Genomic DNA, 26,110 nt, shown 5'->3' on the forward strand with positions numbered 1-26,110 from the left:
TATTTACATGAAATGATGGCTCAATCCCATGGATCTCTTTCTCCCTCTCTCCTCTTTTTGATTAAAATGGATCTATGGTAACAATGATCTAACAACCACCTCTACGTGCCTGTTTTATGAATCTGGCCTTTACTCAAGAAGTTAACATCGAAAAATCTTTTAATCTCCCTTGGAAAAAAATTTACTGAATTGCATTTAAGTTCAAGTTCAAGGGTATTAAAATGTACAAAGGAGAGTGGAAAAGGTGCTAGGTTATAGATTTTAACTTCTTAACTAGAAAATTGACTCAAAATAGATTTTCTAATTTACAATGAATCAAAAGAGAAAACATTAGACCATAGCAAAAGTGGCACAAATGTATCAAAAAGCAAATGAATAAACATTTGAGGAGATTTATTATTAGAAATTGTAATAAATTTTGGAAAGATGAATTGATTTTAGTTAAAAGGTATAACTGACAATTTATTGGGCGGGAAGATGCATTATTTTCCAATTGTTATCCATCTACAGTAAAACTGATTTGTGTCCTATTGTATTTTATGGAAAAGGAGAGTGCAACTTTCAGTGATTTAGATTAAATGTATTAATCATAACCAGGCACTGTGAACTATATATCTACTATTAAAGAAGATTTTTGACATTTAATTCTGTAGCAATATTTTGGCTCTGTACCACTCTTCCTAAATCCAATTCCTGCTACAGTTGGCAGATTTCTCCCTTTTAATTTTATGAGGCTTAAAGTAGCATTTAACCACCCATGCGGTAAATAATGCGGGATTAGAAATATTTAGTGTTTTGTTTCCCTTTCAAGAGTGGTAATCCATCAAATCCAAAAATGTTCTCTAAAATTTTTCTATATTTTTGGCACTATCTAATATATGATATCATAAAAACTATAAAATTAAATAAAATGCATTACATAGCCAGAATAGATCTGCTTTTCTAAAGAACTGCGTTAACTTAAAACAGCAGGTAAAATTCATTTTGAATCAGAAATATGGAATCTTTATTGAAAAGCAAAACAAAACTAAATTTAAAAAAGATTAAAAGATGATACTTGATTAAAATCTTTGAATTTTACTCCCTCAGATAAAGACTCTTACTGAATGTGCAAATAATTTCTAAGCAATTTAACCACTTACTATCCATCTAAACCACAATGTTTTGCAAGAGAAAATATTATGTTTTAGAGGAAAACAATTACTGAACACCTAGATGCACTAGGCACTTGGTTAAGAGCTCAATAAATATAAAAATTCATTTTTAGGTTTAATACATATGATGTATTATTTGCCTCAACAAATAAATTTCACTCATAAGTTCTTCATACAAGGGAGGCACAAGGCAAAAATGACCTGATTAACCTACAGAATCTAATATTTCTAATGATAATTTATAACAGCTACAAAACTTTCTAAAAATAGAAACTGTAATTTTAAAAAGTATATTGTTATTATAACAAAGCAACAATCAGAAATAAATATGACTTTAAACAAAATCAAATTCCTACTTTAAAATTTTAATGTATATGAAACATTAATTTTGGTTATTAATGAATCCAAATTATTAGAATAATCGCACTAAAACTCCATGTGCTACTCTGAGATATATCAAAGTAATAAAGTAACCTGTCAAACGAGTAATTATCTATATTTAATCTATATATAAAACAAATGGCCTAGAAATGAGTAAAGTCTGTAATTCACTGAAGACACAGTGATGCCATGCATTCATCATTAGAACACCTAATTTCTTCATACAAATTCCTATCTTAACTCACTGTTAATAAAGTTCATGATGATGCCTCTTTCGAAAATAAGCTCATGTCCTCACAATGAAATTAAGGCTTACTTATCAGAAATAAAATAATCTAAAAAGAAAGGAAGGTATGTGTGGATGTGTGTATATACGTATATTGTGCATGTGTGAAAAAGAGAGAGGGAGAGAGTAGCTTTTTCATGTCTAAACTGTCTGCTTTGCCCTTGCTGCCCTTCACAGTGTTACACTGCGCAGTTGGGAGTTATATATTGGGAGGAACAGGAGGAAAGGAAACTCATCCAGTCAGCTAGGCAGCCAGTACCTTTAAAAGGAGCATTTCATTGGAAAGGAAAGGCATTTCAATAACAAACGTGATGACAATAACTTGGTGAGGAAAGAAGGTAACATAACTGAAGTTTATGTCCAGTTAATGAATGAGTTAGATTAGCTGGTATTTCCTAGAAACAGTCAATTCCAAAAGTTGGACATGTCCCTATGCTTTGACCATTTGAGAAGCTATACAAGGAAACAGGATTAATGAAGGGGGAAAAAAAGGTGTGATATTAATAAATATGAAAATGTCTATTGCAAATTTGTTGTTTGAATTAAATGATTGATTTCAATATAATTTGCAATAACTTAAAGGGTAAATTAAAGATTTAACACATTAAAAACTCCGGAGTCTTTCCTCAAAATAAAAATTCCATCAAATTTTGAAATGGCCAACTTTTACAAGATGACAAGAACTGAGTTTCATGTCTCACAGTTTTTTCAAAACTTAATTAATTTAAAACATTCAAAATAAGAAAATCATTGTGGCTCCAGCTGAAAATAGGGAATAGAATGAAACTTCTGAAGATTTTAATTTGGAAGGGATGGGGTTCAGAAGACCTGTCTCTGATCCTTCTTAGTGTAACTAAGACTTTGAAAATCTCTGTTTTTAGAAACAAAAAAGGGAATTCCAATAATATTTATATCACAGGATGGGAAGAGATTATAAAGATGTTGCTTACAAAATAGTAAGTACTAGTCACATATTTAATGTTGTCATTAAGCTGTTAGGATATGAAAAAAATTGATCAGTAACAGAATAATTTATCTTCTAATAAATTTGAGGAAGAAAAGACTGAAATGTCAGCAAGGACTTCCTAAGTTAAGTCCACAGGTACCAAAGGATAAGAAAGGAAAAAGTATGTGTGGTGGCAGTGGGAAGAGGAAAAGTTAATAAGAGGAAGGACTGGTGGCATATATGCGATGAAAAACTATTACATCAAAAAATAAAAATGTATCTAATTCAATAAATTTAACTTGATCAACCAAATACAGAAGAAAGCCATGCTCAATATATTCATTAAATTGACCAGAATATCTGGCTGAGATATATTATTTTAGTGGACCATCAGGCCTATCTAGTTTTTTAAAACTTTTAAAAATTTAGTGGAAATATATATATTTTTTTACCTTGGAAGGGGAAGCTGTCTATAAAGCTTGGTGGCTAAATCCTCGGACTCTAGGACACAGGGTCAGAGTTCAAATACTGAAACTATCAGTTGTTAGCAATGACTTTTAGCATTTAACTCATTTGTTCTTCAGTTTCCTGGTCTATAAAACAGAGAGGACAACAGGTTTACCTCATTAGCTTTTTGTGATAGTAAATGAATAATGGCTGGGGCAAATAAGTGCTGAATAAATGTTAGCTATTATAAGTAATAGTAATCAAATGTTTCTGCCCTTTAATATTAGTTACATAAAATAAAATCTATGAGAAATAAATGATTTAATCATCTACTATAAAGAAACATTAGGTAGCCAAAAGAAAGGAAGAAAATGTTTAAGTATAATTTACAATCTCTCAGACATTTTCTGATAGTGTACAAAGCAATATGCAGAGTAATTTAATAGATGCTATGTTTGTATAGATGGGTATGGGAAGGCCTGGGTGTAGTGAGAATGAAGAACCTGGGATACTAATTTTGGTAGGAAAAGTTGCTTTTTAAGGCTACATGGGCATAAAACTGAGTGGGGAAACTCCTTTAAAAATACAGGGTAATACCTAGGCAATCAACATTTTAAAAAATTTATTAAGCTCCTACTATATGCGGAGAGCTGGATTCCCATCTTTAGGGTGCTTGGTGAAATTATGGATACAGTAGAAATATAAGCAGATGAACAACAGCATAAAATAGTAGGCTACACATTAATGAATGATGGAATGGCACAAGAGGGGCTGCAATGCCATTTCAGGGGATGGAGTGCCCTGAGAAGAGAGAAGAGATGGGGAAGGTTTTGAAGAAAAAGTACAGAACATGAACTGTTCCATGAAAGCTATCAATCTAACAGGAAGAAAGGTGAAGTGAAGAGGGAGACACTGTGTAAGCGCCAGTATAGAATGAATAAACGTGCCTGAATATGGGAGGGCAAGGGACGGAGGGGGCAGGAGTAGTGAACATAAGATCACCTAGAGGAGGGCAAAGCACTGGAGGTCCTAGGTAAGCAGTGATGGCAGACAAGAGCAAATCTGGATTTTATTAAAAAGGCAGTGAAAGCCATCTTTTTTGGCTAGAAGGTAAAATGGGCATAACCATGTTTTAGAAATATTGATGAGGAGTCACATGCAATATGGATTAAGAGCAGGAAAACAAGAAGAGAGACAGAGAGGAGACTAATGCACTATCAAAATGTAAGGTTATGAGAAAGCTCACCACGGTGGTGACAGACCAAAGTGGAAAGAAAGGGCTAATATGACAGAAAAGAAGCAAATAAGACTTAGACATGTCCAGATACGGAACAAATGGAAGAAGACAAATATAACACATAAAACAAATTTAAAGTGAAGGAAAAGAAAAGCCGCTTAGGATCAATGCATCCAAGAAAAGTCTAAACTAGTTAATTCTGCAACCAGAAGAATTCATTATTTATGTATCAAAGATCATAGCCAAGATTCATTTAAATGGGAATAAAAATTAAGTCCCCAAAACTGCCCCTCTATGGAAGTACATTTTTGTTAGACTTTTAATGTAGTTAGGGTTTCTTCTTCATACACCATGTTTATGGTTTATTGGTTAGAAAAACAGACTTTAGAACCAGACAAACATCAGTGTGAAACATGGCCTAGATAGACTTAGGGAAAATCCTTCATGTCTCTGTTTTTTTTTTTCCCTAAATAGGAAAACAATATCTACTCCCCATTAAAGCATATATAAAGCCTTGAGTACATTGCATTATATACCGTATGCCCTGACCAAGTTTTAGGACTCTTTTTCTTTCCCTCCTTTACCAATTAATTTGTACTAAGATACCTGAGGATAAAGACACATCTTGCACAAGGAGGACATCATAAGCATGTTAAATACAACTGAGCCAAAAAACCTATGTCTGAAAACACAATTAAATGAGACATCAAGTTTCTGAGTCAAATGCAAAATGCACTTATTTAATCCACCCAGTGAATATGTTCCTCCTTTGAAATATTTTTGAGTCATATAATTAGAAGTATATATGTAAATGAAATGAATTCTAAGTAATACCTGTTTAGCTTCCCAAGAACAATTTCTAGGTTAAATACTTCAAAATCTAGAGACACCTGAAAGAGCTCACAAAGACCAAGTAAGTACATGCTATTAAATATCACGGCAATTATTAATATATTGTAAGTCAAATAATAAACATTCCTGCAAATTCAGAATTGTATTGATCTAGTAAACTGTATTAAATCAGTTATCTGATTTCAATATGAAGTTCTAAGAAGAAGATACTATGTAAGGACACAAGTCATTTACTTCTATTTCAGCGTACATAAAAATCATCAAACTTCCCCCTTATTCCTTCTTTAAGTACTGGTCAGTATTTGAGACAATTTTGATTTAATAACAATGAAAAATTAACATAACAGGTGCTTTAACGTAAAAACCTGTAGACAGGCATGTATCTCTGCTTTATCAGTATCTCCATGCATGGATGATATGCAACAAATACCTAGCTGGTATCTGCTAACTAAAGTAAAGGCAACTCCTTCCATTTTTATGACGTCTTTGCGAATTCTCAGTTGTTCAAATTGACTTTCACTTGAAGGATTTGGGGGTGACCTCAGTTGAGAAGACACTTGTTAAATATTATTTGGAAGTGTTCTATCCATCACTGATTTTGAACTTTCCTGATATTAGATATCTGACATATCTGAAGGCAAATTAGAAAACTGAGTTTTACAGACCATCAGAATAATTCTATCAGCAACACAAAAGACAGAAAACTAGAGTTGAGGCTTCTTAGAAAGTAAAATGTTTGCAGCATTTCTGTTTCCCTGATTTTGATAAAAAGAAGAAAAATAATGGGGACTCCAACAATGTCACCTTTTAAAGGACAAGGAAAAGGTATCTCGAATCTCCATCTGTAGCGTTAAATGGTTACCAAACAGCAGTCCTAATTGCTAAAAGAAGGAGTATATAAGAACACATTTCAAAGTTTCTTAGGATACAAAAGAGAAGGAAAGAACCTTCAAATTGGATGTCCTTTCAGAGATTCATTAAAAAGTCAATAGATACTAGACACTGAGTACTACATATTGTATGATTCCACTTATATGAATTGTAAATATAAATTAATCTATAAACATAAAATGAGTTTAGTGGTTTTGTAGATCTGAGGAAGGAATGCTAAAGGGGGTGGAGTCTTTCTTTTTGAAGTAATGGAATTGTTATAAAATTTTTGAGATGATGAATGTACAGCACTGTGATTATACTAAAAGCCATTGATTATACACTTTGGATCGAAGAGCCAGAAACAGCAGCTATGTACAGTGGGGGAAGCACAGAGAGATTGAGAGGTGAGGAATTTCTTGTTTGTTTGTCTGCTTTTTGTTGTTTATTATTATAGAAATAATGAAAATGCTACAGTATTAACTGAAGTGATGAACATACAACTATGTGATTATACCAAATACCATTGACTGTACACTTCAGATGAACTGTATGCTTTATTAATATATATCAATAAAACTGATTTGTTTAAAAAAATCAATAGATAATATCCAAAAATATAATCAATCTTAATTTTTAAAAGCCAATTTTTAACTAATGAAGAGATGACCTAAGAAGTTTTCTGCAAATACGATAGTGAAAAAATAAAAGGCAGAAAACATGGCATTTCAGGTCTTTTGAAAAATTTAATAGAAAGACGATTTGTGTTGCACAACATTTAAATAGATATGAAAACAGAAAAATAAATTAGTGACCTCTGAAGGGAAGTTCTCAGTGTTAGGTTTCAGAATATACATCATGGTTAAATCTAAAGGGAAAAAATAAAAAACATTATATGAATATTTAGCATCTGTAAAGTTTAAAAAAAACAACAACATTCAAACACACCAGTAGTAATTCTGTACGTTGTAAACTAAACTGATAGTCTTTTGCCAGTTAGAAGCCCACCTAGAGTGACATTTAAAAGCTTTGATTCATCTGGTCAGGAGCCAGGAGACGTCAGACCTGTTTCAACTTCTTGAAGGTTTCCAGGTTACTATAAGACCCATGTGGAGAGAGAGACTAGGCTGGCTGAACGTTATTCCAGTCTGCAAACCAGTCTCTCCAATCACCTTTTTGTTCTGTAATTCTTTATCACAGTGCACTGTTTCATTTTCTCCATGGCCCTTTTTATTTACTCACTGCACCTTCCCCACCACTTTTTTCTACTCACTAAAATGTAAGCTCCAGGGGACCCTGTCTGTCTTGTTCATTACTGTAACCTCAAAAGCCTAGAACAGTATCTAGCATATAGTAGTGACTTAATAAATATTTGTTGAATGAATGGATACTACCTAGTGTCTATTAGAGTAGCAGGCTCAATAAAATTAAAGGGCTCAGTAAAGCCTATGGATCATACCTACTGGGGGGAGAGGTATGGAATGTAGATTCCTGATATAGTCTCAACTTGTACTTCACATGGTGCTAATCTTGTAACCACTCAATGTACTCTCTATACTATTGTCATTGCAACCTGTTAAAAGACAAATCTATACAGCTGCAAGTAGGAGAATTGTATCCATCACCCTTGTGGAATCTAAGTCCCCTCTTGATGTAGAGGGGGACTGGACATAACTATCTCAGGGTCCACAGGATGGAGGAAGAGTATGGATTAGAGTGGACTTACTGGTCTTCTGCTGGGGAACTATTCTGATTGGAAAGGGAAGAAATAGTAGTGATGTGGAGAGGGTGGTCACGGTGGCTGCTGATGGTAGGGAGACAGAAGAAGAGACATGGTGTGAGGGCATTTTCAGGATTTGGAGTTGACATGGGTGGTGCTGCAGGGACAGATGCTGGACGTTGTGTGTCCTGCTATGGCTCACTGGATGGACTGGGGGAGAGTGTGGACTACAATGTGGACCACTGTCCATGTAGTGCAGTGGTGCTTCAGAATGTATTCGCCAGGTGCAGTGGATGTGCAGCAATGATGGAAGAGGTTGTTGATATGGGAGTGGTGGGGTGGTGGGGTGGCGGGTATATGGGGACCTCCTATTTTTTTAATGTAACATTAAAAGAAAATAAAGAAGAAAAACAAACAAATAAATAAATAAATAAAAGACAAATCTGATCACCTTGACCACCCCCCATCAAGATTATATATTAGGGTTCATATGCATTCTGATAGACCACAAAGCTCACAGTGGTCTAACCCCTGCCTACCTTTTCAACCACAGCCTGTCCACACACATCCCTCCACACAAGCACACCTTACATTTCAGTCAACCCTGGACTGAATACTCCATGCTGTTTCAAACAAGTCTTTACCCATGACTTTGTGTTTGCCAGTCCCCACCCCCAACCCAATGGTGAGCTCCAACTCATTCTTGAAGGCCCAGCTAAAGAACCTTCCTCCTTTGTGAAGGTTTTTGAGATTTCTGCCAGTTTCTATGAGAAAGAAAGGAGCATGAGAAATGCAGGGATATCATGACTGTTGAACCGAAACAAGACAGCTACTAGGCACATTACAAAACAGGCTGGAGGAATAACGGGGGACTGTGAAGGGCAGACAGGGAGAATAAGAAGAAACAGAGGGCAAGAAAGCACACCAGAAGGTGCTAGAACTGGATGATGTTAAAGATCAATAAGAATGACTAGGTGCTCCCTGAGAAACCAACTCAGGGACGAAAAGGAATGGAGGAATAGGACTCCAGAAAGTAATCTGATGGAAGCAATAAAACATTGTAAATTATTTTTATTATGGCATATGCCTTGATTGGGCTTGCAATTCACAACAGCAAAAAATACTTGTGCATATTTCAAAATAACTTACAATTCTAATGGCATTTTGTAACCATGAATAAAGTGTGGTTACAATCTGGATAAAATCTGTGAAGAGAATTTATTTACATTAATCATCAGCATGACAACAGTATGAAGAACCTGCCAGACTGTATAATTTGGGGTTACCAAAGGAAAAAAATATATAATTAAATGTTTAAATTATAAACATTAACCTACATTATGGGGATGTCACTAGGATTGAACGAATTAAAATATATAAGAAGCACTTAGAGAAGTGTGTGGCACATAGCAATCATCTGTATAAATGCTTGCTATCATTATTAATATTCACTTTATAAGGTTCCAGATTTCTGAAGTACCATAAATCCAAATGACAATAAATGAGATCAAGCCAATACTAACACTAAATTAACAGAGAAGCAGAACAAACAATTGTAAATAAGTGGGGGTGGGGGGTGGGGAACTGCCTTTATGTGGCAACATTTGGTAATGTTTAAATTATCAAGATTCAAATTATGTAATTTCTCCTAAATCTGGGAAACATAGCAAGTATTCAAATACTTGTATGAATAAATGAATGCATTACTATATCTATGTTATTTAAATTTTAAGAATATCAATATTAATAATGCTTAAAGAAACAATGAAAAATTGTTATAGTCATATTTTCAAATATCAAATACGGATATTAAACTTATATGCTAAATATAGTTGTGAATAATGATGCTAAAACAGAATTTAGAACCACAAGATACTATTAAAATTTCTTTTGTAAAAGAAATGTTTTATAATAAGCCTATTAAGTAGTACTTTTCTATGATACAAAATCCACTTCTTGCTCAAAATAATTTCTAAAAAAGGTATCAATTTCTAATTGAAATCAGGATCTTAAGCTTACTTCAAGAAAAGATAAAAATTCAGTTATTAACATGTGAAGCAACAGATTAGAATATATATGGTATAATCCTAATCATAACAACACTCAAAATATATATTCTTCTTACGCTCTGTAAAGAATTTCAAAATGCTTTAAAGATTAAAAACAAATATCAATTCTTAGAGATTGTAATAAATTACATAATTTTTATAGAATTATACGAGAAACATTAGAGAATTAGTAAGCACATGGTCAAATTATAACTGAGGACATAAGCTGGGTGTACTTTTTAAAAAAACCATTTTAGACTTGTTTTCCATCACAAAATTTATTTTTGTCTTAGATTAGTCTAAGAGAAAAGTTTATATATCATTCTTTTCATTTAAACAAAATAAATGTCCAGTTCAAATGGGGCTTCTAGTACAAAAGGCCATATATATCAGACTAAATGTTCTTAGTCTGGTATCCTAAGAAACAATGCAGAAGAATTAGCAAAACACATGGAATAAATCATTACAGTATGATGATCATGATCAACATGCCTGTCATGAAATCCTGGTCTTCTATGACTTCTTAGAAGAAAACGTCTGCAGTATTCCTTTCCTCCTATAGAAGGAACTGACCTGAGATTCTGAACAGATTTGAACAGATGTGTTCTAAATATGAAGAGAGAGATTCTGAATAGATACATTCACGTCTATTGTTGTATATAAACAGTATTGCCTAGTTGCACACCATGGCAATTTAGATTAAGAGTTATTATACACATTTTTCCTGGATATTTAAACTTGATAAACGTGCATGAGTAAAAAGTGAATTAAGTTACTTTTTTTTTCTTTAGCAGAATATCACCATCACCTCCATACTTCTCATCCCAGCCATACAAAAAACCAGAGTAAAACTGCCAATTTACTACACAATTTCATAACTAAAACTTCTAACCCTTAAGTCTAATTCCCTTGGCGACAGTGATACTGGATGCCAGGAGCCATAATTTAAGCTGAGCTAGTTACTTCCTTATCTTTCAATAGACTACTCAATGTGAATGCTCACTTTCATTATATACATGTAATAGCTATTGAAAGACCATCAGTTCAAAGAACATAAAGGACTAACAGTCTCTCACCTACAGAAAACCTTGATTAATTAGAATGCTTAGGGGTAAGGTACTCTGGCTCACTGAAATTCTGCATTTAAGTAGGGTTAACTGGACTTTGTAAATACTCTATCTCAAAACTGATTCTGAGGATCTCTATGAATTGTACTTGACCTATGAATCTTGAAAATACAGGATATGTGGCCATGTGTACTGGCCCTGGGATGTCCTTGGAGGTTAATTAGAACTTCTTGCGGCATTCAACTCAATTATCATTTGCTTACTTCTCCTATAAGTGGATAACATGAGCAGCTGGCTAGCTGTGCTCCAGTAAGTTTGTACTTTAACAGAAAAAGAGCAATAATAATTCCTCTCGACATTTAGTTTCAGGGACTCTGTCGACATTCACCTCTCATAAGCATGGACAAAATTATTTTAAAAAATCAGATAAATCTGGGTCCAAAATTCCTCACCTGTATGGGTCCTTCTACAAATGAAAACCTTAATAGCTAAGGAGAGGAAGCAGGTTTTTGGTTTGTGATTAAGTTGTGAGATTGAGTACAGTGGCTGTCAACCTAAAAGTCTTTCAAAACTCTTCACAGACCACAATAAAGACAGGGGCTGCCTCAAATATGATGAGGTATAAAAGAAACATAAAAGGATGCGATATAAAGCACTTCCAGTATTCAACATAAAGACAAATTATACATAAAATATGAACAGAAAAGTTTTAAAGTATAAAATTCTGCATTTTGACCCATGATAGAAAAGTTCTCTAAATCATGAGCTACTGTGCTTAATATCTCTAATAAAGTTACTTTATTTATTTAATATATATGCTGTGCCAGAGATGGTACTGGGACCATTATGTACACATATTCTCATTTAATCCAGACAACACTTTAGCCAAGTAAGTGTTGTCTATTTAACAGAAGGGGGAAATGAGGTTCAGAAATGTAAATACAAGTAAAAGAGAGAAATAGAATGTGGGTTCATAGTGATCTTCCTTCAAAACCTACAATTTTTCTACAATACCACATTGCCTGTCTATAAAATTAAATAATTGAGTATTTTCCCCCCAAAAATGTTTACATTAATATCACAGTAAAAGTTTCCTGTCATTCCTTCAAAGATACTGCATCATTATATTTGTGCAGTCATCAGTCATCTGCTTAAGAAAAAGAAATTCCGTTACCATTCTGTTTAATGGGTTGCAGTTAAATGTGTTTGACTCTGCTCAGAAAATTAATCTCTCTTAAAAGCAATATGGTTTTCCAGTGTGAAAGTCTAAAATAATTAAGTGTCATTTCTTATTACCAGTTGTCACAGGTGCTGATTAAAGATGACTGTTTTGTGCGATCATGATTTTTAAAATTAGATTTTTATATATAATATGGTCAGTATGAGCAACAACAACAAAAAACTTAGCATAGGAAATTAGAAAAATATCAGCACAAATCTGAACTCTTACCTTTCTCGCCCATATCAGATATTTTATTGAGAAGAATTTTACAGTACTTAAAAATCCAATTAAGGACAATTCAGGATTAAAAGAAAGAAAAATGAAGGGGCCCATTGTCTTCAAGCAAAATTTTGAATACAAAACACACACAGACCAGAAAAATAGTTTATGGCCTAATGCACTAGTTCCATGATAAACACACACATATATGGTATATCTCCATCAAGTGAAACTTAATCACCTTTTTACAATTTAGAGAGGGAAGGCAGCTTTTAGTATAGTTAAGCCATGTATCATCAATACCATGAAGCTAGCCTATCAGTTGTAATAGCTTCTATAAAATACCACAGTGAGATTGCAATAAGCCTAGAAAATGGGCTACAAATCCCAGCTATGCTCAAGCAAGCAGTGAACCAAAAATAAAAATAGGTAAAATTGAACCAAGAACTAGATAGCATTCATCTAGATTCATGATTTTGTAAGGCAAAGTTCAGAGGCCAAGGTTTTAGAGTGACTTATTCAGATCTAAAAGATAATCATTATACAAAATAAAATAAAAGTATTTATGTGATTCATAAAAAAAAAAAAATCAATTTCCACTCCAAAGACATAGCACACAAAAGCTTACTTACAATTACCAACACCACATTACTGTATCTTTAAAATATGCTAAGGTAAAGAGACTCAAAGTTGTACTTTATCATTTTCAATCTTTCCAGTCTAGACAAGTAATCTAAAAGATATGTTACCCATTCCTACTTAATACATTTGTTGAAATCTTTCAGAACATAATAATCTCAGGTAAAGGCAATGTCAACTTTAAGCTTCTTTTCCAATCACCATATCTAATTTGGCCATTAAATGCTGAATTAACAATTAATTCATACAATAATATAAAAATACACATATTAAATCATACTGTTTTCATCGATTTGGGAACTTAATAAAAATGTTACTTATCTTAACAAGACCATTTCAAGAACTAAAATGGCCTTATCATAGTATGGTGCCCAAATGATACCATACATAGAAAGGTTACATTTCCCCACCCCCCCAACCCAAGCTTGCTGAAAAGGAGCTCATGCAAGTAATTTTAGATACTCACAATGACATATATAGTCTACCATACTAAGGCTATGCAAGCAGAGCTCACTTTTAAACAAGACAATATGATTCAGAGTCATACAGTATTTGTTAAAATACCAGCTTTCACATGATTTTATTAAGTTCTAAGCCAAAATCATAATTTTGATTGGTTCCAGGTACCAGACAAAGCAGATAATTTTAAAAAGTGACAACAAATGATTCTGCTAGTGTAGACTAGTTATCACTATGGCTACTTTAGAACTAGGATAACTTTGGCAGTACAATGAAAACTCTACCATTAAAGTACAATGGTTTTGCAATACAGAGCATATTTTCCAAGTAGAAAGCAAATTGAATAAAATACAAACTCTACGAAAGAATATTATTAACCTTACCTACTATTTATCTTAGCCCTTGTTAAAATACCCTGAGTAAAATGCAAACATTTTAAATAATGCTGGTTATAAGAATACTCTAAAATATGAACCATAAGTGTCAATACATCAAGATTTTTATTTACAATAGTCAAATAGGTAAAAATTAATTCTTAACCAGACACAATATAAATATTAAGGAATGTTTAGGTAAGATCTGAGAGTTTTTAATTCTCTAACTTTTGGCAGCATTTTGGCAAAGCAAGTAATACATAAATTGATTCAATGTAAAAAATCATAAAAGAAAAAATATATGAAATTTACAGTAGTTTCTATACACCCAGGGCTGGCCTATATCCCTAGAAAACCTCCCCAGTCAGGTTCACTTCTGACTAAAAAGGAAGAATACCAGTCCTCCAGCAAAAACAGCCCCATCTTTTCACCAAAGAGGCTCTCACTTCAATGATATTCCTCCAGGGAAGAGGACAGGAGCCAGGTTCCCTCGAATTCATTCCCCAGATGTTCAAAACGTAACTAATTTATTAGCATTAGAAGATTTGGTTTATAGGGGAATCTCACTGGTCCAGTTTGTAGCCTACAAAAAAATGGATTATTTTTAAGTATAACATTAGAATATGAATAAAGGATGAGGATGTGGCTTTTTATTCCATAGAAATGGAAACATTTCCAAACATGACAATTAAACAAAAAAGCATGCCTACCATTGAAGTTGAGGTTCCTCCAGATTTTTTAATATTCTTTGATGGTATTCCATGAAGACGACTGAGTCTAGCTTGGAAACCTGCAAAATCAAAGAACCCAATTTAGGAGATTCTATGGCCACTGAAGCATATAAGAAGATCCTCTCAATACAGAAACAAAAGTAAAGGGAGGAAGAACCTAGCATGAATGTCAGTGGGGAAAATGCAAACCTTACACTTAAAAAAGCTAAAGCAATTGCCTAGCAGGGTTCTCTTGCAGTCAGTGCCTAACTATCCACTGTTTAAGCACTAGGGTATTAGCCAGGACCTTCCTCTTCTCCCAACTCACCTTCCTATCACTTCAGCATTTTCACAATGGGCCTTGTATGAAAGCAAGTAAACTTTAATATTTTTGCTAGTAATTTGAAGACACAATAAAACCAGTGGCTGAATTAGTGGCCCACAGGTTGATTTTTAGCATCTTATGTTTAGATCCTTTATGTTTCATTTCAGCCTATACTCTTTCATTGACTATTCCCATTTTGACCACAAAAATTATTGTATCCACTACAGGTAGTACTACTGACCTCTTCTGCCCTGATGCGACATAAGGGGGAAAGAGCCAGTTAAGATACTTTCAAAGACAGGATCTGGTAAATTTTTGTCTAGCTCAGTAGGATCTTCCTTTTCCCACCAGGGCACGACTCCAGTGATACCACATGCTCCACCTGATTCCTTTTCGTAGAACCAGTCACTCTGTTCATCATCACCTGTATAAATACAATAAACCCCCAAAAGATTAAGTTTTATCATCCAAGGAATTCACAATTCCCAGCAAATAAAAATACAGGAAGCCAGGTAATTTTGAAGTTCAGATAAACAATGAATATTTTCAATATAAGTATGTCCCAAATACTTGTACTAAAATTTTAATATCAGTATTGCATGGGGCATACCTGTACTAAATTTTATCATCATGTGAAATTCAAATTTAACTGGGCATCCTGTATTTTATCTGACAACCTTATACATAATCTTATAGAAATGCTTTTTAACAGTATGACATGAACTGCCATCAACAAAAACATAAGATGTAATGTTTCAGAATCAATTTAAAAATGTGAGAAAGAATAATAACTGTAAGGAAAGCCATTTAAGTTACTACACTTTCCACATTAAGGGAAAAGAAGTCTTAATCTTGAGAATTAAAAGGTATAAAACTGTGGAACCCATTTTTTACAGCAATAATGGTATATAATTAGCTTAATTTCATGATTTGTATGAAGTACAAAAGAGGAAACAAACATGAGCAGATGTGACTAAATGAAATTAATCTGATTAAGTTCATTAAGAAAGAGTTTTGATTTTAATGTAACATTTTGTGTGATCTATGCATTTTTTAAAAAAGACAAAATAAAAAATAAAAAAGTAAAAAAAATAAGTTAGCCATTTGTCAAACATAAAAATCATAGAAATAAAGAAATACAAAAATTTTTAAAAAAGTTTTGAAAAACTTCATGAAGAAACTATGTCAGACTATAAGTTGGGATTTTAAAAATAAAACTATCCAGCAAGTTTGACTTTTGGGAGCATCCATGAGTGTCGTCATAGCGTAGTGGTATATTTAAGCTTAACTGGAAATGCATCCTAAGTGTGAATTAACAATATTATTTTTATTTTCTTTGAAAAAGGAACAATAATTAAATGCATAAGGAGACAAAAAAGAAAAACAAACAGAAGGCAGATGACTTTTAAATATTAAAAACAAATAGCAATTTCAAGTATGATCTGTGATTTATTAAGTGTTCTCTGTATTCTTAGAAGCCACTACTAGTCCTGTTTCTTACAAGGCTCACCACAATTGCTATAAATATTTTCCTGTTAGTGAAAGCGATTTCAAAAATAAAAAATCTACCAATATTTTAAGAGTCAAACAAGCAAAAAAAACCTTAAGCTTCAGTTGGAAATGTTTCATGGAAAACAGCTGCATTTCAAATGAAGAGTAGTGACAGATTTAAAGCATTTGAAAACCAAACACACCAGCTTGTCTAATTGAGGTTACATAAAAGTTAATTAAAAAACAAAACAAAAACTGAACAATACTCAAAGGATTTAATATCAGAACTTTCACTAAGAGTCATATTAAAGTTTCACAAATTGGGTGTTAGCACTGGGGAATAGAGGGAGACACTTGAAACTACCCTAGAACTTAACACCCAGTGAGACAACAGTATCATAGTAAAGTAAGGTGAATTTTTTTTGTTGTGATGAACAACTTGGCCTCTGAAGTCAAGACAGACCAACTAGAATCCTAGTGTTTTTTAACACCAGGATAGTTAATGCAACCCCATTTACTCAGATTTCCTAAGAGAATGGGAATCTCACAAGGCTATTTTACAAATTAAATAAGATATTAAAGTAAATTAAATACAACAAAAGTAATGTAAAATACAGTAAGCTCACAATAAATGCTAACATTATTCTAAGCAACCCAACGCTTTTCAAAGATCAAAAGGCTTGTCAAAAGTTATTTTTTTAACAAAGGTTTTCATTTCATAGCATTACCAAATAAAATGTTTATAGATAGGATATAGGGTAAAAAATTACATTTTAACAAAAGTTTAAGTGTATTACCAGGATAGTCAAACTCAGCCCGGAGGTTCTAATATAATGCAGCAAAATCTACTTCAACTTTAAAAAGCCTAGAGCCTTTAAAACATTTACGTACCTAATTATCTAGGACAAATGGCTTATAAGTAAGCAAAAAAGAATGCTCATTTAGTTTATTTTACTGGTACTGCCAGGAGGATGAAGTTTAAGAAAAAAGGTAGGGGCCAGCTATCACTGTTCTTTATTTTAACATCTTAAAACATTCTCCTCACAATGGAAAATGATAAATACATTTCATTTTCCCTTAAAACTTACTGTCCTCTTCTATAGTATTCTCTAGAAAGGAAGATGACGTTTATGAGAAGAATTTTATATATGTTTCCTGTCCTTTTATTAAAGCTTTCACACTTTCTTCCAGAATAGGTAGCATCAAAAGATTTTGTGAAAAGCTTCTGAAAATCTGAAGATGAAAAAGATCTAAGTTATAGGATATTTGTTTTAACAGTTCACAATTTTGAATTCATGAAAATCATCTAATGACAAATGACTTGCAAATCTACCTTCATTAATGTTTAAACAGTTTTAAATACACTTGGAATCAAGTAGAGAATGAGAACCAGTGTTGGGGAACTTGCTAAAAGGACCAAATTCAAGAGTGACGTATGTAAAACTTTCTCAAGGAAGATAATCTTCCTTACTAGTATTAGCTCCACATACCAGCTATTGGAGAGAATCAAAGGATTTAATCTTTTTAGGTCATGAGGAGAGGACACCTTTCCTAGCATGTAAAAAGCCAGCTACAATACTAAATCCCAGCCCACTACATTGTATGTGCAAGGTAAAGGGATTGCAGTGATCAACTCGTAATAAACACAATTTAAAAATGAAGGGGTTGATTCCAAGAGAGAAAAAAAATAACCTTTCAGTACCTTGTCTTCCCTCATCATTGGTAAACAAACCGGCATCAGTGCTGCTGAGACTGCTGGAATCACTGTAATAGGAGAAAGAAAGAAACAGATCAAAAGAACAATTGATCTCTCAGTCGTAAAATTTTAAAGGCATGGCAGCTCAGAGATGGAACTTAAGCTTGACAAAGATCTGAAAGAAAATAAGATGATTTTTTTTAATCAAACTGCAAATATCCTGGTTCCATTAACTACAGAGCATATTATTTTTGGCACATAAAACCACAGGAATCTAATGGGACCCTGACAGTAAGCCAGATGTGACTGCAACGAGGTGCTGACACAATAGATGCATTTTATTATCTGCTTTCATCAAATGCTCACTGCTCCTTTCTTATGCCTTGCCATTCAGCTTGAGCAGGAACACCACTGCTCAATAAAATGGGAAAAATCTCAATCAAAGCAGGCTAAGTCTTTCTTCAACAAATGAAATACAAGGGCCTGGGGATGAAATTACTTTTCATATCCACATTTGCAAATATTCTGGAAAAGACATTACTTACAAATTCACAACAACTCTATTACTCAGCAAGGAAGAAAAAGTTCACAACAATGATAATCCATTAAGTCAAAGTTAAGGTCACTCTGAACAGAAAACTGAATATGACCAGTACTAAGGGGTGGGGGTGTAAAAAGAACACAGGCTCTCATTAATTCCCACCAGAAGTTTTAGAGTATGATGCAGAGTCAGATTTAACATACAAATGAAAACAAATAGCTACTCAACTGACATGCACAAACTGTCACAATGAATAGTGATAGAAGCAGTGCTTGTTATGATCATCTATTTGGTTAAAAATACCAAGAGAACAAGATCATGAGTTTTTGGTTTCTAAAGAAAATTGAGTAATGGCCTTTAAAAATTTTCATGCACTTTCTTTTTAGTGTAATTCTTAATTTTAAACAATTTTAAACAATTGCCCCAAGGTGATTTTTCTTTTTGGTGAAGTACCAAACCTGGGGCCTCTCATGTGGGAAGCAAGTGTTCAACCGCTTGAGCCACATCCACTCTGAGTCTTTTTTAATTAAATATTTTTTCATAAACATGTAGAACTCTGACTCATAAAAAAAGAAAAAAGAAAGCATCCTAACCTGTTTAAAAAATATTTAAATTATTGAGGGTGTTTAAAATCATAGATGAGCTCTAAATCTACATATATTTTGGAACACAAAATATCATTTTCAGTTTTTGTTTGACTTAAAAGAAAATTAATGAAAAGTATAAGAATTCGTTAAGACACATATTCTTCCAAGAATTTCTGAATTAGGTGACTGAATGAAGCTCCCTATACTACACAATTGTTAATGTAAGAAAATAATATTTTCTAAGAACATCACATCTGTATTTTCTTATTTCTAAACAAATATGCTCGTCTATTCATAGTGACATTAAGAGTATTAAAAACAATTATATCATTGATGTGGAGGCAGTGGCCACTGGAGATTCTGAGGGCAGGGAGAAGGAAAAACAGGTATAATACAGGGGCATTTTCAGAACTTGGGAATTGTTCTGAATAACATTGCAGTGACAGATACAGGCCATTATATATCTGCCATACCTGACAGAACTGGGAGGAAGAGAACGTAAACTACAATGTAAACTTTGACCCATGCTTAGTGCCAATGCTACAAAATGTGTTCATCAATTGCAATAAGTGTACCACAATAATGAAGGATGTTGTTAATGTGGGAAAATGCAGGAGGTGTGGGGAGCGGGGCATATGGGAATTCCCTATATTTTTTATGTAACATTTATGTCACTTAAGTATCTTAAAAAAAAAAAAATAGGTTTAATATGATGGCATCTTCAGGATACTGGATTTGTCCTGAATGATGTTGCAGATAAAGGCCATTATAAATCTCGTCATAACTTATAAAAATGTGTGGGAGAGAGTTTAAACTATAATGTAAACTATAATCCACACTTAGTGTCAATGTTATAATAAGTGTTCATCAATTGTAACAAATGTACCACACTAATGAAAGATGTTGTTAATGTAAGAAAGTGTGGGAGGGGTAGGGAGTGGGGCATATGGGAATCCCCTACAGTTTTTATGTAACATTTACGTAATCTAAGTATCTTCTAAAAAATAAAAAATAAGAATAGTGTTTTCACACACACACACAAAAGATCCAAAAAGAAAAAAATAAGAATATTAGAAACAATTAAGAAATTTTATCTTTCTGCTATTTAGCCACACAAACTAATTTTTCTCTTCTGTGATTCAGTAGTGCTACCTGCCTGCGCACATAAACACAGCTCTAAGAAAGAGCCTCATCATACCTGCCTTGGACCACATTCCTTTTCTGAAATCCTTGAGGCCATGTATATTTCAAAATTCAGGATCTTTCAAATTTTGGAAAGGTATATTCTAAAATGCCTCTGGGGTTGGGGATAGCACTCCATAATCAAATATATTAAAATATATTTTCAATTAAATAGATAACAGTCACATTAAGTTGCCATATTGCCTCTCAAAAGGTCAGGTTAGGTCTGGCCACAAATGAATTAGTTTTTCAGAGCTTTTTAGATGTGAAAATAAAGGATTGGGAGTCTATGTGTCACTTCTTTTTTAGATAATGATCATCTAATTTGAGTTCAGAAATACCCCCTCTCTAACCTATTCTACACACAGCCAGATTAATTTTTTTCAAGACATTACTTGCTTACTAAATGTAGTATGATATCCTGGATGGAAACACAAAGGAAATCGAAATAAACTATGGACTTTAGTTAATAATAATATATCAATATTGGTTCACTAGGTGTGATTAATTTACGACAGCAATTTAATGTGGAGTGGGCATGGCTCAGCCTGCTTTGCAGCATTCGTGAGGTCCACGGTTCAATCCCCAGTAACCCCTAAAAAATTAAAAAATTAAAAATAGATGTTAACAATAGGGGAAAGTAGATATAGGGCATATAAGAACTGGGTAAACAGGAACTCTGCACTATCTTTGCAACTTTTCTGCAAATGTAAAGCTACTGTCAAAGAAATAGTTTTCTCTTTCTTTCATATTTATAAATGTATTCTAAAGGAAAAATAAGTATACACATATATGCATACTTATATATATATATGTGTGTGAACTTCTAAAAAGACAGTCCTTTACTTAAAAAGCTAATACTACTTCCTCACACCAGTGGATTAAATTTAGATTTCAAGGCTATTTATGAGTGGGTTCCCATCAGATTCCTCCCATCTCCATCTCTGGTCCCTGTGCTTATGCTCTTTCTCACAGGGCATGCTCATCTCCCCCACAACTCCCTCTCCACCTGCTCATACTCTTAATGATAGAAGGAAATCAGGATTTCCTTCCTAAGACCAGTTCTCACAGTCCATAATGACAAGGATCTTACTTTGAGAGATTTTTACAAGTATATATACATATTTTTTTAATAAAAGCAAGGCTTTTCATTTCCAGTAGCTGATGGTTATTACGGTTATTTCCAGTGATACCTCTTCCTACTTTTTTTTTAATGACTTTCATAGCAGTTATTGAATTAGAATATATTCCACTAATATTTGTTGAATAAATGTGTGTACACTAATCTCAATCCCCTGCTCCATCTGTCCATTTCCTATATTTTCTATGTTTGATACCTGGGCATCATCCAAAGAGTGATCTTTCTGATTTATCCTCCCAAATACAATCAATGAACCTCCCATTGATTCTAATTCTTAAAATTCCTCTCCTTTCTTCTCTATTATCGCTGACATAATTCACCTCCTACTTAGGAATGGGCTAAAGGTCAGTGCCAAACACTGGTGTCAAGATCACTTAATCTTGATAAAATGTAAATGTAATTTGGTTTCTTCACTGCTTAAAATTGTTTACTGACTCCCCATTGCCTATGTGATAACATCCAAATTATTTAACGTGGCACACAAGACCTTTAAAATATGCTTTCCACTGTAGCCTTAGCTCTAAACTGATACTCTAATAATAAGCCACTACATAAACTTCCCCACATATACCACACTTACTTCACAATCCAGGCCTTTCTTTGCAGGAGGTGTTACCTCTACCTACGAAAGACATTTCCCTCCCTCCACTTCTCTCCCCTAATACCTGAAAAAGTCTTAGCTCTTGCTTTTAAATCACAGCTTTGGGTGAGGCCTTCCCACACCAGCACCTTCTATTCAGCATGTTATATTTTCATCATTTGCTTGTTTGGATATTTCAAGCTATGAGGCCACTGAGAACAGTCTGTCTTAGTCTCAGTACTACAAGTGAAGAGTAAATAGTAGTTACTCAAATGTTTGTTAAATCTGACATACAAACACACAGAGTGAAATTTTTTTTATATATAAAACAGCTCCAAGTAAAGACCTAATTTTTTTTTATAGTAGGAAAGTTTTCAAAGTAGATTGAAAAAACACATTTAAGTCTACCTTAAACCTTTATCAATCTTCCCACAGAAGGAATCTGCACTTAACCCTTAAGTGAAAGCAGAAAATAACTACATAGGTAAGTTAAAAATCAGGGAAATAGTTTTTAAAATTTATTCAACAGTGAAAACATCCTCTTTAAAAACGTATACCTGAGCTGTTGACTGCAGGGTGGCCTGATCATACCTAGTAGATACTCAAATAGTTTTTACAATGAAAAGAAATTAATGATGGGAGTTTCATCTCATTTCCATTCCAGGGTAGACCTCCTAAGAAGCAGATCAATAAAGGCAAGCATCAAAAAGAGAGGAGGGGTTTGCACAATCAATCCAGAAAGCAGGTAATCTATCTGTGAATAATCCAGAACTGAGTATGTTATCTCCACTGGGGCATACTCTTCCCTCTCTCCCAGCAATTAAGCATGATAATTACTTGCAGTTGGCCTGAGTGGATCTCAGTCACAATGGCCCAAGTAGATAGCAGAAACTTTTCAAAGTTTTTCTGAAACACAGTTTTTGGTGTTTTTTTTTTTTCACTTCAAGAAATTTTTACTTCTTTAGAAAAGTTAGATAAATAGCAAACCATCTCTCTGAAAAGGTCCATCCATTCTATAAACTTGCTAGGTCCTACCACTTGTCTCTGAAATTTTATTTATAAGGGGGAAAAAAAAAAAAGAGCCATAGCTCAAAATGCACATGACCAAAATGATGCCGACCGTACAAATTAAAAATCAAACCCTCTTTCCAGACCATTTATAAGGAATGTTTTCTTCTGGCTCATAGTTCTACACACAGTTCTACATTTGGTTGTTTGTTTTGTTTGTTTTTTTGGAAAAACCAGGTGCTCATATGTGGGGGACAGGTGCTCAACCACTGAGCTACATCTACTCCCCCTACATTTCATTTTAAGGCCAAACATTGAAAAGGATAAGACTGTCAACATCTTCTCATTTCCTACAAGTTGCATCATTTTTTGCAAAAGAAAAATGATCACTTACCTTTTCAGGCTGTCAAAACAGTCCTTAACAATTATCACTGTGGTATACCTGCTTTCTAGAAGAGATAGATTAAACCCCCTTGCCAAAGGATCACTGCCTCTGTATATTAGGTTTTACGATTCATAAATGATCAAAAATCCTAGCAAGCTATGAACTTTTTAAAAATATCTAAGCCACACAAAAGTGGAGATGATCATAATCTTTTGATTCTTACGAAAACAGATTGATGAATCACTATGCCCGAAAAGGCATCAAGGGCTGAAGCTCCATAATTAAACAAGTAAATAATTACATAACCAATTCTAAGTGTTACGAACAAGCAGTTATTCAAAGCTCATTCTTTCCTGCTGAAAATCATTCCCTTTTCTTTTTGTAGCAAAAAATTAAGTCATTATAACACAAACAAAAGACTTGCTGCAAACTGAATAATTCTGCTTTGTGTTAAACACCATAAACTATAAGGAAAAACAACCATAGCTAAACAGTGATACCTCTACCAATTATTTTAAAATAGGATAGATTAATATACAAAACACAGTCAACCATAAACACTGGAGATAAACATTTATATATTTAGAGAATATAAAAGTCACCTTTCACTCATGAGCTCATCTGAGACTTTTTGCTCCTCATATTCCATTTTGTCCTTATTGGTCTGGCTAATTTCCTCACTTTCTAAAACCACTCCTTCATCTTGGATTTTTGGTCCTTGTCTAATTATTTTCAATTTCCTCTTTTTGACTTTGTTCTTGGTAAACTCTTGATATTGGTAAGCTCTTTCACTGTCCATGTCTTGATCCCTACAACCTTCAAGCGACTGGGTCTTTGTCCATTTGTTAGAGATGTCCTGTGGTAGATCTACTGCCATCCGTTTTACTTTTCTCCTCCTGCGTAGAGTTCTGTTCCCAAGGTTGTCCATGGCAAGATCAGACTCGTGCCATAGAGGTCGTTTCCCTCGAACATTATTATTTAAGTTTGATGATGGCCTGCGCTTTGCCACTAACATTTGGTCATCAGAGTCACTATGATCTTTTTTATTATTATTGTGATTCTCTCTATAGTCCTTGCTTGGTTCTTCCAAACTAGAATCAGAACCTTCACTTAGGCAGTGACCAGTCTCCCATGAGTGATGAACATTATACGACCTCCGTTTTCTCCCTCTCCTCTTCCTTGCTTGGCGTTTCAGAGGGCATGATATACTTCGAGAATGTTCTCCTGTTTCTGCAAATCCACCTCGAGCTTGCTCTGAGCTCTCCTCCAGTGCTGAGACAAGATCATGAACCAGTTCCTCCATGGTTCTACTGAAATGCCTACATATTTTACAGAAAGAAAAAAAAGAAAAGAAAAGGAAATAGTGTTAAATTAGATTTCTACAGCAGACATTTCACTCTAAAATTGACTAAATTAACAGTCATTACAAACAAGTAGTTAAAAGCTATTTAATTTGCCTATCAAGATATTACAGTCTGAGATATTCTGACTTATTTTTAAGACTTTTCTTCTTATATAAATTTTTATTAAACAACATAGAAATTATTTCAAGATAGATTAAGCACAATATCGGCAATGAAAGAGCGCAGTATTTTTATATTTTTACTGTGTAATTATGGAAAAGTTCCTTTCTGCTTAAATCACTGCTCCCTAATCTACTTCTGCCCTTTTGCCATAGGAAGTTTCTCACTGATACAGAGATAACTTTCTCAGTCCCCTCCACTAATTTATAAATGAAGAAGGAAGCATGAAATCTTCAATTTGCCACATGCTGTACCCAGACAATGCCCCATGCCACAATCTGCCAGGTAGACAAAAAGGCAGTCAAGGTACTTTCAAGATCTGTAGTATGTGTGAAAAGTTTAACCAAACAGTACATAAATAGATCACACTAATCTTAGGTCCCAATGAAACAGAAACTATGTTCACTTTCACACTGGAGCCTCACTGTCTAAACTGGCCCATCATTTTTCTTACAACTGATTTCTAAAACAGTATCTTAGGGGAGCGGGTATAACTCAGTGCTTGAGCACCCGCTTTCACATGTGCAAAGTCCCAGGTTCAATCCCTGGAACCTCCTAAAAATAAAAAAATGAAAATAAAAATGTATCTTAGGCTTTTTTTTTCTTTTTTTTAAAGAAGATTGGACTATATTACCAGTGAGTAGATCATCCACTAGTTAGCAAGGGCATCTGTCAGCAACCCTATGTGAACTTTTATAAATTCTATCAGTCTTTTCAAAACCCAAAGACTCTAAATCAGTTGGTGTGATATAGGGCCAAGGCATCTGTTTTCACTTTTTAAATATCATAGATAATTCAGATTTTTACCGTTCCTATGAAGACCTTGTACCATCAAATTGAGTTCTAGGAGCATCTAGTGATCAAAGTATTCTCAATAGTCCTAAAGAAGCCTATCCAGTTTCTAGAGTCTATATGCCAAGGAGAGGCACTTTTCACTGTACAGTGCCAGATGGTAAATATTTTAGGTTTTGCCACTGTAGAGCCAAAGCAGCCAGAGTCAATACATGAGTGAATGGGCGT

General features: G+C 33.8%; 1 protein-coding gene across 3 annotated transcripts in view; it reads right to left on the reverse strand.

The window, feature by feature from the left end:
• The window catches only part of GPATCH2 (G-patch domain containing 2), a 195,972-nt gene that overhangs the window by 162,476 nt on the left and 7,386 nt on the right, over positions 1–26,110 (reverse strand). For all 3 annotated transcript variants that reach the window (XM_058275226.1, XM_023589730.2, XM_058275225.1), the window contains exons 2-5: positions 24,170–24,886; positions 18,150–18,211; positions 15,198–15,380; positions 14,632–14,711 (exon numbers count right to left, since the gene is read on the reverse strand). In XM_058275226.1, the coding sequence (XP_058131209.1) occupies positions 14,632–14,711; positions 15,198–15,380; positions 18,150–18,211; positions 24,170–24,886 (1,042 nt within the window). The remainder of the gene's footprint in view (positions 1–14,631; positions 14,712–15,197; positions 15,381–18,149; positions 18,212–24,169; positions 24,887–26,110) is intronic.

This window comes from Dasypus novemcinctus, chromosome 13, assembly GCF_030445035.2.
Source record: "Dasypus novemcinctus isolate mDasNov1 chromosome 13, mDasNov1.1.hap2, whole genome shotgun sequence".
Classification (NCBI taxonomy): domain Eukaryota; kingdom Metazoa; phylum Chordata; class Mammalia; order Cingulata; family Dasypodidae; genus Dasypus; species Dasypus novemcinctus.